General features: G+C 38.6%; 1 protein-coding gene across 1 annotated transcript; it reads left to right on the top strand.

The window, feature by feature from the left end:
- The first annotated feature begins 1,867 nt into the window (after positions 1–1,867).
- LOC128244634 (uncharacterized) lies at positions 1,868–12,188 on the top strand. The gene is made up of 4 exons (XM_052962651.1): positions 1,868–2,132; positions 3,847–4,025; positions 5,693–5,828; positions 10,367–12,188. The coding sequence occupies exons 1-4, from the start codon at positions 2,005–2,007 to the stop codon at positions 10,608–10,610; spliced, it is 687 nt and encodes a 228-aa protein (XP_052818611.1). The 5' UTR covers positions 1,868–2,004; the 3' UTR covers positions 10,611–12,188.
- The last annotated feature ends 4,613 nt before the right edge of the window (positions 12,189–16,801 follow it).

The raw sequence follows: 16,801 nt of genomic DNA on the forward strand, positions 1-16,801 counted from the left end.
TGTACAGTTAAAAAGGGTAACTGTTACTGTTGTACAGCTAAAAAGGGTAACTGTTAATGTTGTACAGCTAAAAAGGGTAACTGTTAATGTTGTACAGCTAAAAAGGGTAACTGTTAATGTTGTACAGCTAAAAAGGGTAACTGTTAATGTTGTACAGTTAAAAAGGGTAACTGTTAATGTTGTACAGTTAAAAAGGGTAACTGTTAATGTTGTACAGTTAAAAAGGGTAACTGTTACTGTTGTACAGCTAAAAAGGATAACTGTTACTGTTGTACAGTTAAAAAGGTAACCGTTACTGTTGTACAGTTAAAAAGGATAACTGTTAATGTTGTACAGCTAAAAAGGGTAACTGTTAATGTTGTACAGTTAAAAAGGGTAACTGTTAATGTTGTACAGTTAAAAAGGGTAACTGTTACTGTTGTACAGCTAAAAAGGGTAACTGTTACTGTTGAACAGCTAAAAAGGTAACCGTTACTGTTGTACAGCTAAAAAGGTAACTGTAACTGTTGTACGGCTAAAAAGGTAACTGTAACTGTTGTACAGCTGTACAGCTAAAAAGGTAACTGTTAATGTTGTACAGCTAAAAAGGATAACTGTTAATGTTGTACAGATAAAAAGGGTAACTGTTACTGTTGTACAGTTAAAAAGGGTAACTGTTACTGTTGTACAGCTAAAAAGGTAACTGTAACTGTTGTACAGCTAAAAAGGTAACTGTAACTGTTGTACAGCTAAAAAGGATAACTGTTAATGTTGTACAGTTAAAAAGGGTAACTGTTACTGTTGTACAGTTAAAAAGGGTAACTGTTACTGCTGTACAGCTAAAAAGGTAACTGTAACTGTTGTACAGCTAAAAAGGTAACTGTAACTGTTGTACAGCTAAAAAGGGTAACTGTTAATGTTGTACAGTTAAAAAGGGTAACTGTTAATGTTGTACAGCTAAAAAGGGTAACAGTTAATGTTGTACAGCTAAAAAGGGTAACTGTTACTGTTGTACAGCTAAAAAGGGTAACTGTTACTGTTGTACAGCTAAAAAGGGTAACTGTTAATGTTGTACAGTTAAAAAGGGTAACTGTTAATGTTGTACAGTTAAAAAGGGTAACTGTTAATGTTGTACAGTTAAAAAGGGTAACTGTTAATGTTGTACAGCTAAAAAGGGTAACTGTTAATGTTGTACAGCTAAAAAGGATAACTGTTAATGTTGTACAGTTAAAAAGGGTAACTGTTAATGTTGTACAGTTAAAAAGGGTAACTGTTACTGTTGTACAGCTATAAAGGTAACTGTAACTGTTGTACAGCTAAAAAGGGTAACTGTTAATGTTGTACAGCTAAAAAGGGTAACAGTTAATGTTGTACAGCTAAAAAGGGTAACTTTTAATGTTGTACAGCTAAAAAGGGTAACTGTTAATGTTGTACAGCTAAAAAAGGTAACAGGTGGCAGTTCTGGGTACCGTTTCAGGCCAGTTTTTAGTATTATGAAATTTATTTTAACGAAAAAGTTTTGCGAATATTAACTAGATAACTAGATTATTATCGCGAAAATTAAGTCGTTAACACGAAACAATTCGCGAACGTAACAGGTTATCTTACGGCAGTTATATGCCACCATAATTTTGGGTCTCATTATTGTAGTTAAGACTATAAGATTATTAAAATGTTATTTAAACTTAAACGTTAATGCGTTATTATTATACAGTATCAATAAACAATATGTTATTAAAAAGGTCTTTACTGTTTAGAATATAAACCGATTGATATATACGAGGCGGAGCAGAAGATATCCTAGTTTACACATCTATAGCTTCTTAAACATTGAATAGTTCTAAATGTTAACCCATTATTTTGGGTCATTATTGAGATCGTTTTGGACAGTATTTAGTTCGGACATTTAGATGATTACTGTTTATATCGACTAACATTTAAATTTTGTGTACAGCAAATGAGTTTTTGCTTTCGTTGTTGGATTGCATATAGCAGTTATATTCGGTGAAGAGGCTGCACACAAGTATGGTGGACACTTTACAAGTGTCCTTTGAGGAGGATGGTTTTGCTACCATACAGATGATGAATGGAGAAAACAGGTTCCAGTTGTCGATCATTGATGAATGGAACAGGGCTTTGGATAAAGTTTTAGAGTAAGCAACAAATATGTTATTCCGATATTTATAAGGTGCTTTGGGTGACTTCAAAATTTTACTGTTTTCTGTGAATCAGTCTTACTTTCGCTTTTAATAATATAATAAGTTTATCATTCAAATAATGTAGGTGAAGATATCGGCCTAGCGGCGTGAAGTTAGCGGCTTATATTAGCGGCGTTACGGCGTGAAGTTAGCGGCCTAGCGGCGTGAATTGGGCGACCGATTTTTTTCTCTATTTCAAAGGAATTGTTCATGCCTTTTCTTTGACAACAATGGTAAATCAAGGTTTTTTATACATAAATTAACATAGCGGCCTTAAATTGTTTTCTATTTCAGAGCATTTTTGTATGCGTATTCTTCTAGAACAATGATAGGTGTACTGTTTTATACACACAAATGATCGATCTGACGCGATTAAGTTAGCGGCCTAGGACTATAGGACTAATAATGTATGTGACAGTGTTGTTTTTTATGGTAATTTCAAGGACTGCTGGCGTAAAAAATGCTCGAATATGGATCTGTGAAAACCCTTTTTAATATTCTTGAAAGAGGGACACCTTTCCGGCTCCCGCACTATTTGATGTATTAAGAATCTAATGAAATATCTGTAAATGACGAATCCTTAGTTAAATATATAGGCGTAAAGTTCAAAATGCTTCCTTCAGGTACGCCCCTGACTTAGTCATTGTAAAATGCCGTCCACGCTTTGACGGCATTTTTGAATGACTAGCCCCTAATTGTAAACCATACGCATAAACAATCAAGTGGGGGATTTCAAATGCATAAATAAATAGAGATATAGTGAGCCTTTTTTTCCATTCATGAGAAAAAAACGTGCGATTTTTCCGCTCCAAAAGGGCAGTGGCCACTTCACCAAATTTGAAAAAAGTCCGGAGTCCAGGCGTTTTTTTGAGCGTGTACTATTACTTTTTTTCTTTTATATTGATTCAGAAGTAAAAAGTAAACATGGGCGATTTTAGAGGGGGCGCGCGCCGTCACCGTACGCCCCTCCTAAATCCGCTAGTAGTATTAAAAGGTAGTAGCAAGTAATTTTGTTTATTAGCAATAAATGAAATAGCATCTATGTGGTTGTTACAAATTAACTGTTACTACCGTACTCTATTAGACTTACCTGGTCCTTCGTATAAAAAAAATCGTTTCAAGCTGGAAAATAAGAAAAAAGGCCGCCGTGAAGTGGTTTTGATTTTATTTCCGGTACAGTAACCAAAATGTATCAAGACATTTCAAACCACGACAAATACAGATCAGACACTTCGAACCTTGCTCAGGGACACTTCGGACCATGATGATTTATTCTAGTTTAGGTCCAGTTTGTTTTATAAATAGATTTACTGTATAATTTACATGTACAACTGCGAAAGAAAAGTCACCATCATACAATGTACTTCGTAGAACAACGAACTGAAATCTGTCGTATAAAACCCGCGACCTAAAAATGACTTTCACAGAATGGCGAGTGTTTACCATCTCACTAATCACGACTGAATCTTTTGTTGAACAGATGCAACGAGAATAAAACTCGCGCACAATGAAAAATGAAAATGTACAGCGTGAAATGAGTTGGCATTTGTGAAATGTACATTGGTTAATCATCAATGATACATTCATAAAATACACACATACACTTTGGGACTTTTGGCAACGAATAACCTCCATATAAGTGAATTTGAGCTGCAATTTCTGTATTCAGGAACAAGAACACGAAGGGTTTACTGATCAAGGGAATGGGCCGATTTTTCTCTAACGGGATCGACTTAAACTGGCTGGGCGAACAGGAAGGCGACTCGCGGCGGAAATTCATGGACGGCCTCCACAGAATGCTGGTCCGTGTTCTTGTGTTCCCGGTTCCAACAGCCGCCCTCATAAATGGTAAAAGGGTGGGAAGAGGGTTATCGAAACCACAGAACTTTACTGTTTATACATAACTAAACGCTGTGGGTTAAGCTATTCGAATAAATGATTGATCTCACAGAAACAAATACAAAAGTTTGTGTTAGTTTTTTTTTATATTTATATATATATAGTATTTATGCACTTTGCTGTTTGTAGAGTTTTGTGCTGTTCTATGTTCCCTGTTTGTGATTTTGTGTTCTATGTCTTTGGCGTTTGCCCATTGCCACTAAACCGGGTTTATGTTTAAATTTTTTGCTACTGAGCATGTTTCTGTAGCTTTTTGCATATATATTCTTTTTATAATTCATCATTTATAACATAAACCCGGGCCCCATTTTCTCGAAACTTCTTCAGTCCCTTATAACAGGATTTAGCTAAACTCACTATTTTTGTTGTTCTACAACATGCGTTATATTTACTTCTTTAAAAGTTTTTAGAAATTATATAAGAAAAATCTGTATGCTTATTAGAAGAATTTTTTTTTCATTTATCAAAATCCATTAGTATGTATTTTGGCTAATTGAAATAAGCGACTTCAGCCTGTTAAGCTAAAGAAGTTTCGAGAAATTGTGGGCCAGAGTAACAGGTTCAAGTTTCAGGCACAAGCTTGGTCATCGACACTTCTAAGTAAATATATTTATTGCGAAAAACATCTTGTACGTGTACTTGTACGTGCAGATGCGTCTAAACGTCACTTTCAAAATGTCTATTTCCACGTTTTCCCAGTAGGCTCTTCGATTCGCGTATAAAATGTTTTCCTCGTGATTAATATATTGTTGTCATAACCGTTACTTCGAACGAGTCGTCTCCAACATGTATGACGTAGATCCCAAATTTAACGCTTGTACAGAGTATACGTATTTGGATGACGTAGCGCACATTAAGTAGTACGCGTACCCATACAAGTTGCGTTCGCAACCTCTCTAGTAAACCGTCGAATGCAAGACGAATTTTGATGCATGACATCAAAGAGGCGGCTGTATGATAAAAAGCAAGTGAATAAGTTGGTAGATAACCGTTAACTGGCTAAAACTTCTTTATAATTAACGTTATGTATCAATTGTTCAACTATTCATGGAAATCAAAACGGTTCCGTTACAACATAGAATAAAGAAAGTTGAAAGATATGTACTAAGTATTCAATTGTCTTACAATCTAAAAAATATCCATATACGCTTGTCCATTGAATATTGTAAACATTTATCCCTATAAACGCGGTCACGTCTGGATGGGAATGCACTCAATGGTATGACCTTTTTGATAAATCTGAAGAAAAAATAAATACTTTAGGTTAAATGTCAGTAAATTTTGCTTAGGTCATATGAAACCAAAGCAGGAGTTCATTCCAATCAAACGACACTGCTGGGAACACGTGCATCATGTTGGACTCACAATTTCATTTCAGACATATGCAAGAATGTATGAAGCAGATCAATAGATTGCCGGGTTGTTTATTTATAAATGTATGCATCTTTTGACCAAATATTTACGTTCAGGTCATTGATTCTTGGTGCAAATATTTACGTTCAGGTCATTGATTCTTGGTATGCATGCACTATGTTCGGTGTTATGTTCCTAACTCACTTCTTGGTTAGCAGATATATTTTTAAACGCATATTTTTAAACGCAATGTTTGTTTGCAGGCCATGCATTTGGTGCGGGGGCGTTCCTGGCGCTCGCCTGCGACTTCCGGTTGATGCGGCCTGACCGCGGCTGGCTCTGTTGGCCGGAGACGGCTATCGGGATGCGCTTCGGCGATAACCTACTTAAAGTAGCCAAGTAAGGTTAACCGTGTCCAAGCGTACACTCGCATCCTTTCGAGCTGTGCGTATCTGTATTCCGTCATACTGAGGTGTTGTCGAAAATTTTGCTCGGGATTAAGTCAGTAAATGCGTCCTTATTTCTTTAGAAAATAAACTTATTCATTTAAAGTTTTGAGAAAATAACAGGATTTTTATATCCATTAAAATCACACTTTTCTTAAATTTTACTGACATATACTGTATACATCCGAATGAAGACACCAACAATATCACAAAATGACGGTGTGCGGATACGCGCAACATCTCATAGATCGTTTGAACGCTTGAACACTTTGTAAGTTAGAGTGATTAAACGTAAATTTACTACGAAGCCAGATTCACAACTATTCTTAATAGTATTCCCGTTGATCGAAGTTACGCCCTACTTCATTGGTCGACATTCCCCGGTAATCCAAGATACGCCCTTCTTCATACGTCGACATTCCCCGATGCTCGAAGTTACGCCCTACTTTATAAGTCGACATTCCCCGTTGCTCAAAGTTCATTGATCGACATTCCCCGGTGCTCAAAGTTACGCCCCACTTCATTGATCGACATTCCCCGTTGCTCAAAGTTACGCCCTTCTTCATTGGTCGACATTCCCGGTGCTCGAAGTTACGCCCTACTTCATTGATCGATATCCACGGTGCTCAAAGTTACGCACTACTTCATTGATCGACATTACCTCGTGCTCGAAGTTACGCCTTACTTCATTGATCGACATTCCCCGTTGCTCGAAGTTACGCCCTTCTTCATTGATCGACATTCCGTGTGGCTCAAAGTTACGGCCTACTTCTTTGGGTGGTATTCCCGCTGATCGGAGTAACGCCCTGCCTCGTTGGGTGATCCCCCCCCCATGCTCGAAGTAACTGCTTCATTGATCGGCATTCGTCGGTACAACCTTTCTTCATTTTATAGCACCCCCTAGTGCTCAAAGTTACGCACTACTTCATTGATCGACATTGCCTGGTGCTCAAAGTTACGCACTACTTCAGTGGTCGACATTCCCGGTGCTCAAAGTAACGCCCTACTTCATTGGTCGACATTCCCCGGTGCTCGAAGTTACGCCCTACTTCTCTGGTCGACATTCCCCGGTGCTCGAAGTTACGCATTTATTCATTGAACGACATTCCCCGGTGCTCAAAGTTACGCCCTACTACATTGGTCGGCATTCTCCCGTGCTCGAAGTTACGCCTTACTTCATTAATCGATATTCCCCGGTGCTCAAAGTTACGCCCCACTTCATTGGTCGACATTCCCCGGTGCTCAAAGTAACGCCCTACATCATTGGTCGACATTCCCCGGTGCTCGAAGTTACGCCCTACTTCATTGATCGACATTCCCCGGTGCTCAAAGTAACGCCCTACTTCATTGGTCGACATTCCCCGGTGCTCAAAGTTACGCCCCACTTCATTGGTCGACATTTCCCCGTGCTCGAAGTTACGCCTTACTTCATTGATCGACATTCCCCGTCGCTCGAAGTTACGTTCAACTTCAATGAACGACATTCCCCGGTGCTCGAAGTTACGCACTAGTTCATTGAACGACATTCCCCGGTGCTCTAAGTTACGTCCTACTTCATTGCTCGACATTCCCCGCTGCTCGAAGTTACTCCCTACTTCACTGATTGACATTCCGTGGTGCTCAAAGTTACGGCCTAACTCATATGGTGGTATTCCCGCTGCTCGGAGTAACGTCCTGATTCGTAAGGTGATTCCCCCCATGCTCGAAGTTACTGCTTCATTGATCGGCATTCGTCGGTACACTCTTCCTTCATTTTATAGCATCCCCGGTGCTAGAAGTAACGCCCTGTTTCATTTTGTGGCTATAAACAGAATGTATTGGTAATGTGTGCTAACGGTAGATGCCAGTGTTAGAGTCAGTAGTGTGTGATATGGGGTGTAGTGATGTGTGGTAAGGGATGTAGTGATGTGTGGTATGGGGTGTAGTGATGTGTGGTATGGGGTGTAGTGATGTGTGGTATGGGATGTAGTGATGTGTGGTATGGGATGTAGTGATGTGTGGTATGGGGTGTAGTGATGTGTGGTATGGGGTGTAGTGATGTGTGGTATGGGATGTAGTGATGTGTGGTATGGGGTGTAGTGATGTGTGGTATGGGATGTAGTGATGTGTGGTATGGGGTGTAGTGATGTGTGGTATGGGGTGTAGTGATGTGTGGTATGGGGTGTAGTGATGTGTGGTATGGGATGTAGTGATGTGTGGTATGGGGTGTAGTGATGTGTGGTAAGGGATGTAGTGATGTGTGGTATGGGGTGTAGTGATGTGTGGTATGGGGTGTAGTGATGTGTGGTATGGGCTGTAGTGATGTGTGGTATGGGGTGTAGTGATGTGTGGTATGGGTGTAGTGATGTGTGGTATGGGGTGTAGTGATGTGTGGTATGGGATGTAGTGATGTGTGGTATGGGTTGTAGTGATGTGTTGTATGGGGTGTAGTGATGTGTGGTATGGGGTGTATTGATGTGTGGTATAGGATGTAGTGATGTGTGGTATTAGATGTAATGATGTGTGGTATGGGGTGTAGTGATGTGTGGTATGGGGTGTAGTGATGTGTGGTATGAGGTGTAGTGATGTGTGATATGGGGTGTAGTGATGTGTGGTATGGGGTGTAGTGATGTGTGGTATGGGCTGTAGTGATGTGTGGTATGGGGTGTAGTGATGTGTGGTATGGGGTGTAATGATGTGTGGTATGGGGTGTAGTGATGTGTGGTATGGGGTGTAGTGATGTGTGGTATGGGGTGTAGTGATGTGTGGTATGGGGTGTAGTGATGTGTGGTATGGAGTGTAGTGATGTGTGGTATGGGATGTAGTGATGTGTGGTATGGGGTGTAGTGATGTGTGGTATGGGGTGTAGTGATGTGTGGTATGGGGTGTAGTGATGTGTGGTATGGGGTGTAGTGATGTGTGGTATGGGGTGTAGTGATGTGTGGTATGGATGTAGTGATGTGTGGTATGGGGTGTAGTGATGGTATGAGGTGTAGTGATGTATGGTATGGGGTGTAGTGATGTGTGGTATGGGGTGTAGTGATGTGTGGTATGGAGTGTAGTGATGTGTGATATGGGGTGTAGTGATGTGTGGCATGGGGTGTAGTGATGTGTGATATGGGGTGTAGTGATGTGTGGTATGGGGTGTAGTGATGTGTGGTATGGGGTGTAGTGATGTGTGGTATGGGGTGTAGTGATGTGTGGTATGGGGTGTAGTGATGTGTGGTATGGGGTGTAGTGATGTGTGGTATGGGGTGTAGTGATGTGTGGTATGGGCTGTAGTGATGTGTGGTATGGGGTGTAGTGATGTGTGGTATGGGCTGTAGTGATGTGTGGTATGAGGTGTAGTGATGTGTGGTATGGGTGTAGTGATGTGTGGTATGGGGTGTAGTGATGTGTTGTATGGAGTGTAGTGATGTGTGGTATGGGGTGTAGTGATGTGTGGTATGGAGTGTAGTGATGTGTGGTATGGGGTGTAGTGATGTGTGGTATGGGGTGTAGTGATGTGTGGTATGGGGTGTAGTGATGTGTGGTATGGAGTGTAGTGATGTGTGGTATGGGGTGTAGTGATGTGTGGTATGGGGTGTAGTGATGTGTGGTATGGGGTGTAGTGATGTGTGGTATGGAGTGTAGTGATGTGTGGTATGGGGTGTAGTGATGTGTGGTATGGGGTGTAGCGATGTGTGGTATGGGGTGTAGTGTTGTGTGGTATGGGGTGTAGTGATTTGTGGTATGGAGTGTAGTGATGTGTGGTATGGGGTGTAGTGATGTGTGGTATGGGATGTAGTGATGTGCGGTATGGGGTGTAGTGATGTGTGATATGGGGTGTAGTGATGTGTGGTATGGGGTGTAGTGATGTGTGGTATGGGGTGTAGTGATGTGTGGTATGGGCTGTAGTGATGTGTGGTATGAGGTGTAGTGATGTGTGGTATGGGGTGTAGTGATGTGTGGTATGGGATGTAGTGATGTGTGGTATGAGGTGTAGTGATGTGTGGTATGGGGTGTAGTGATGTGTGGTATGGGGTGTAGTGATGTGTGGTATGTGATGTAGTGATGTGTGGTATGGGGTGTAGTGATGTGTGGTATGGGGTGTAGTGATGTGTGGTATGGGATGTAGTGATGTGACTCTGGTTTTGCTCAACTTGGATTACGATGCTCTCGGTAATATATAAAGCACGCAAAAATGTATATCCGGCAAAATGTCAAAAGGTCATCAAAGAATCATGAAAGTGTCTACCGGTAGTGGGAGTGGTCTTGGGTTCGATTTCAGTCTATTACACATTTTCTCTTTACAGGCAATAATATTAATTTTCGATAAAATGTTCACAATGAATATTTCGGCAAGGTTGCACATTTTTGGGTAGTTATTACTTGATAAATATTGACCAATCAATGAACATTTTCACTAACTATGACCAAAGCAAAGAATTGGTAGTTCAACGCAGAAATTTTACTTTTCCAGTTTTTATTGCATTGAACCATGTTTTATTATCTTCTCTGTGTTGGCTTTAGGTCCAAGATTCCGCCCGGAATCGCACAGAAGGAGGCTTTGGTGTACGCCAAGCGTCTGACCGGCCCTGAAGCCAAGCGTCTTCAGTTCGCAGACGTTCTCACCGAGGAAGCAAAGATGCCGGCGGAGGCGAGAGTGCTTATTTCCGGCGCGCTAGGACGGAATGGGATATCCCGAGAACTTCTTCAAAACACGAAAACAGACATGTATGGAACGGAACTGCATCATATCATATCAAAGCTTTAGTCAAACATTAACATGGTCAAGTTGTGTGCAATGTATTGAAGACATTCTATAAGACACATATTAAGTGCCATTTGATTTTTCTAGACTTTCTCTTAGATTACAGGCTCTTGTTGTAGAACACGATAACACAAAAATCACTTCTGTGCATTTTTCAGGGATTAGAACCAAGGGAACTCTACTAGTATGTTCGTTTAAATTGATAGAAAACACGTTCTTGTTGGTTTATACATTGAATAAAGTGATTATTCCCCTTTAATAAAATTTAATAATTGTACCATCAGTCACATGAATATAGCGCCACAACTTGACTGGTAGTGTCCGTGAGTTTTGCCTTTAGTTCAATAACTTCAACTCATAATTGAACATAATATGTACACGTATGGTCCTTATTGAGCATTATAGGTACACATGTGGTCCTTATTGAACATAATATGTACACGTATGGTCCTAATTGAGCATTATAGGTACACATGTGGTCCTTATTGAACTTAATATGTACACGTATGGTCCTAATTGAGCATTATAGGTACACATGTGGTCCTTATTGAACATAATATGTACACGTATGGTCCTATTTGAGCATTATAGGTACACATGTGGTCCTTATTAAACATAATATGTACACGTATGGTCCTAATTGAGCATTATAGGTACACATGTGGTCCTTATTGAACATAATATGTACACGTATGGTCCTTATTATCCCCCGCCGAACCGAAGGTTTCGGGAGGGGGATATTGTTTTGGCGTTGTCCGTCCGTCCGTCATTCCGTCCATTTGGGGCCATATCTTGGTAGGCATTGATCAAAAAATGTTCAAACTTAGTCAGAATGTTCCCCTTCATCAAAGCACGACCACTTGTAAAAGTGAGTCACATGGGGTCAAAAACTAGGTCACAAGGTCAAATCTTAGAAAAATCTTTGGAACACATTAGAGGCATTATGTATGGCCATGAAACGTGATCAGAATTTTTTCCTTGATGAACTCTTTGACATGTTTAAAACTGAGTCACATGTGATAACAAATTAGGTCACTCGGTCAAATCTTACAAAAATCTTGTCCGAAACCATTTCCGGGTAGTGACTGGTCGGATTATGTTCATACATGTATGACTGAACACATGATAATAAATATATGTATTTTATGATGATTTACTTCCATCAACTTCCATTATAATCGATTATGATAGGTTATAATCAATAATCACCAACATGAAGCTCCTATGAGCTTGAAAATAACACACAGAGAACATGATCAACAGGTAACTTAAAATGTCATTTTCCACTATTTACTGTTATCACTTCAGACATATCTGATCTTTCAGTTTGAAATCATTCAAATTCATAGAAACTATTACAAATGTTACTCTATATACAAAACTTTCATTTCAAATAATTCCAAACAAACTCAAACTTATATCCAACGTTCATAACAGTCCATTTCTCTACAGCCATATTACATTTTAATATAGGAATATTCCACCTACTTTTCATTTCCAATCCATGAACTTTGCTTAATCAAGCGGGGGATATCAATTCAACGAATTTTCTTGTTTAATATCATTTAAAAAAATGTACAATCGTGGTCCCAAAAAAATATAATATGTACATGATTGTTTTACTTAAAGGAGTATTTTACCTGGGTCTGATGTCCACACGGATGCTAAACCATATATCTGTATATACTTCTGTATACAGCAATGCGCTGGGAACTTCCGGGATAACGGGTGTGCGTTTATCCATGGGCGTCGGCTCAAGTAAAAGTGTTAGTCTAGTAAGATTGTGGGACATAGAGCACAGAGAGATCGAACCCTAGTAAGAGCTATCCTAGTCCTTTAGAAACGTGGGCCAGTGTATATATAGCACAGTCACATGGACCCCTGCCTAACTTCCTTCCCGGAAGACTATTAGTGTATTAGCGGTGAGGTAGGGCACCAGCGAGCCCTCAGATAACTGTCAAGTGGTGTCTTTCCACTAGATCATATATTCGACGCCTGCGAAATTATTTGTTTTTAATATGCATTCACATTGGGCTGGAAAGGAAAAATCCCGAGGCTAAAAGCTGTTTCAGGCATACGTTTCCGACTATAGCGGTGCCAATGGGTCAGTCAAGATCGCGCCATCCGGAACCATTAACTTTCTACTCAAGTCTCTAATATTTGATGGAATTGTTGACATTTTGAAAATAAATACAATGCGAAAAGTAACAATATGTGACAAAGCTATCATTTTTTGTTAGGGAAGATCACTGCGTTAAGGAGATAAACCGGGTGTAATTCATCTTAGTATTTGCTTAAAGTAATCAAAGCGCTCATAGCGTTGAATGGCTTTCGGCCTGCAACTTTTTGTGAGTATAGTTAAGTAATTGTAAAACATAATTATAAACATAAACATTTAACGATAGTATATGCTCGCTCATAAGTTCCTTCGCGAACACTTTTAGAGTTTAAAGTTGATTCCCAATGAGATCATGCAGTATAAGTCACTTGAAGTGTGGACTACGCCAAATAAATGTAGTTACTAATAAGGTATGGAGTAATTCTCAATATCATATTTAACCCTTATCTGGAGCTTTGGTTTCATGTACAATGCACTGCCACGGATAGGGCGTTAAGGAAGTTAGTAGAATCTACTCTACACTTGAAACTTGACTTAAGCGAATTTAATTTACTACCAGGGTTTTTCCAACAAAATGCATTGGACATATTAATTAGATTTATGTTTAAACCTTCTTTCTACAACGCCAAATACCTCTAGCTCAAATCACCCACATACTATTTATTTCCTGTATGTTTGATGTACACACATGTATCTTAATTATGCCCTCAACGTAAATCACTCATGGAAAAAAATATATGCATATGCATCATACTACATGCTGAAGATATTGCACTGACATTACTGAGACAAACTGAGAAATATTCACATACTTTCCGTTCGGCATTACATGACTATGACACAAATTGTCGCAGGTTGATAACCTGTCAACGTTTTACGCCATTTAATTTGAGTGGCAAACATGTATAATATTCATTTATTAATAGTTAAAAGGTAGTTAGTATGTACTTACACAAGAGAATGATTTTATCCGACACACAATTTACAAACACATGTATAATGACTATAATCTAACAATCTCAGTAAAAAAAAATGTCAAGAAATTTAAAACATAGAAAATATACTCTTGAAATAACTAAAATCCCCACCCCCCCCCCCCCCCCCAAAAAAAGGATTTACATTTAACGCCTAATTAGCATTTAATTGCATCATAATACGATCCATAATTTTCCGGGTTTTAACGACTTCGCAGAGTTTATTTCCGGGGAGTATATATATACACATGTCCGGATACGATGACCCACATTCTATTCTAAACGAAACACAGGTATATATAGGATTCTGCTTCTTATATTGCGTTCTGTAACTCGTCGATATTAAAATAATTGCTTATTGTTCAATTCATTTGTGTTATATTACACAAAACGCAGCTTATTCGAGCTATATTAACCGCATAACATAGATTGAGAACTCATTACAGCGTTATTTATAGCAAGCTAATTAATATGCAGAACGCAGTCCGTAGCTTTTGCCTACGGGGTATGTTCGATGTTAATGTAAATGTAAATTAGGTCGTTGACCACCGCAGTTCTAACCGCGCTGAAGTTGGTACGCCCGTGTGGGCATTAATTCGTCAAAAGTTAAAAATGTCATGCCGATCTGCCGATGCGATTTCCGAGATACGGTTATAAAAGTCTGCAGGCCTAGCGGCCTACAGCCTAATCAAAGCGCGATGCGCTGATAGACTATCTGCAAGCAAATATGTTAGACTTGCAAATTTTATTTGAACAATGGAAATGGGTGAAAGGCACATAGATAAAAGCGAAAACTGTGCCGAGGGTCAGGAGAGTTTGTGCCCAGATTGGGCGAGGAAACAAACATATATTTATCTATTTTATGGCATCTGGTGTCATTTTGTATATGTAACCCCCATCCCAATGTATTTCATGTTACAATGCATGCCCCTTTCAATCGTTTCTAAAGGTTTTTCGTTGCTTTGATTAGATAGAATACGATAGGAGAGTATAATACATCATATATAACATTTCCTTTTATGAGCATACACGTTTTGTTTAAGGAAAATCATTTGTTTCAAAGCAACTTCAGCAATAATCTTTAAATGTGCCAATCCAATACCTTTCAAAATGCAGAGCTTATCAGATGGTCGTTTTCCCGCGGTGAGGACAAACATGTGATCAGTTAATGTATGTAGAAACTATGTTTAGAATATCGGTCAGTTAATGTAGTTGAAACTATTTTTAGATTATCGGAACTTGTCTGTTCTATGAATAAGAATATGATTGCGCATTCTTAGAAAAAATATTGATAAATTTAATGTTTTTAATGTTTTATGTAAGTACCTGTGTAGGAATAGTACTAGTGCTGTTATGAATGCTCCGTACTCTTTGGATGTTTTACAAGTTTAATCCGAACTACTTTGCTTCACCAAACGTATGAATGACTCACTGTCGTATCAGGGCATGTGTGCTTATATAAATTGAAAGCCTAATGTCTAAAACTATGCCAAGAACACACCGGAACGAAGATTTTATGCAAAAAATGAAAACATCTCATTAGAAGTATAAACGCCTAAAATCAAAGAATGAATAGTATCTTGTAATTGTGTAGCAGGTAAATTACAATGTATAGTATTTGAAGCAATAGCAACGCGAAACCTGAGATACAACTATTCTTACACTCAGACAATTATTTTTGTTTCTTATCTCATAAAAGTAAAATAAAAAAGCACCATTACAAATAAGCGTGCTTCAGGGTCACGTCAGGTTAAAATAACAAATTCTGCAGGCGATGGGACACTTGCGGTCGGTAATAATTTCTGGAACATCATGGACTAAACTAATATCTGAGTGAATATCTTTATGTTACCTTCCTACCAGAGCCTCCATTATTTTGACCCTCATTAATCTGATAAATATACCGATCTAAAAATAGTTATATTCTGCTAAAAATAAAACGCCGGGATACATAATTACAGCGCGGAAATAGCCGAACAAGCAAAAACTCATACTCGGACTGCAAAACGAACAATCTATCTTTATGGTTTCGACGTCATTCTGTTAAACATAGAGCGCATTGAGACAAAAAAAATTGGGTTAAAACGACATGAATAGAAGTAGTTCTTTGGAGTTTGCGGTCTTAAGACAACCTGTGCGCACGCGCAGAAAATCTAAAAATGAAGTACATTTGCATGTACTTGAGCAATACAAAGACAAAGGTCACGTGTGCACCATGGACATACGCTAATACATTTCTATTTCATTACAAATGGCTTATCTCGCAGCTAATTGCCAATAAATTAACCTGAGTGGTGGTTCCGCATTTCGAAAGACAGAATTTTATGGTTTAATTTTGTGTGTAAATATTGAAATATAATGAAAGCTTGTTAAGAGGAACCCACTCATTGTTTGGTTTTTATTCATAGCTGTAGTTAACTCGGGTAATTGGGTATTGGTTTCGATTTTTAAAATGAATATATGGTATGATATTGGTTACTTGCACTTTAAAGGAACTCGCTTTGTGAAATGCAGTTTTTTGTCTGACGAAATAAAATGTGGCAAATTATTAGAAGTGTTAAAACTAAGATAACAACATCTGGAATCATTCAGCAAATGTTGATATTTGTTCAAATATCGTCTGTAAAAAACACAATTTTCATTAGCGTTAACAACGCTAATAATCACTTAATTACAGCTTAGTTGTTTCGTGATTGGTTGATTGACTTTATAACGTAATGCTATTAATGCATTGCTATATCTACTTCATTTGTTTAAGTACCGATGGCCGTCGATTTTTCTAAAAAAATCTTGACTTTACAGGCGTTGGTTCGCACCCCACTAAAACCAAAATACTCTTTTTTATACTTGAACTATATTTATTGTTCTGCATTTTCGATATCATAGAGTAAATAATGATAAATAAGTGTTTTAAAATTCATTACCGGGAAAATTATGTTTTGTCCAAAAACATGAGCGAGTACCTTTAATATACTGAAAAGATCAAGGAAAGCGGACAATGGGTATTAGGTCGAATCCTTTCAGTCAATACATGTAATTCTATGAAAAAAAACATTCTATTTCAAAATGAAATAGATCATGCCAAACGTCACAAAAAAAAC

This window comes from Mya arenaria, chromosome 8, assembly GCF_026914265.1.
Source record: "Mya arenaria isolate MELC-2E11 chromosome 8, ASM2691426v1".
NCBI lineage: Eukaryota > Metazoa > Mollusca > Bivalvia > Myida > Myidae > Mya > Mya arenaria.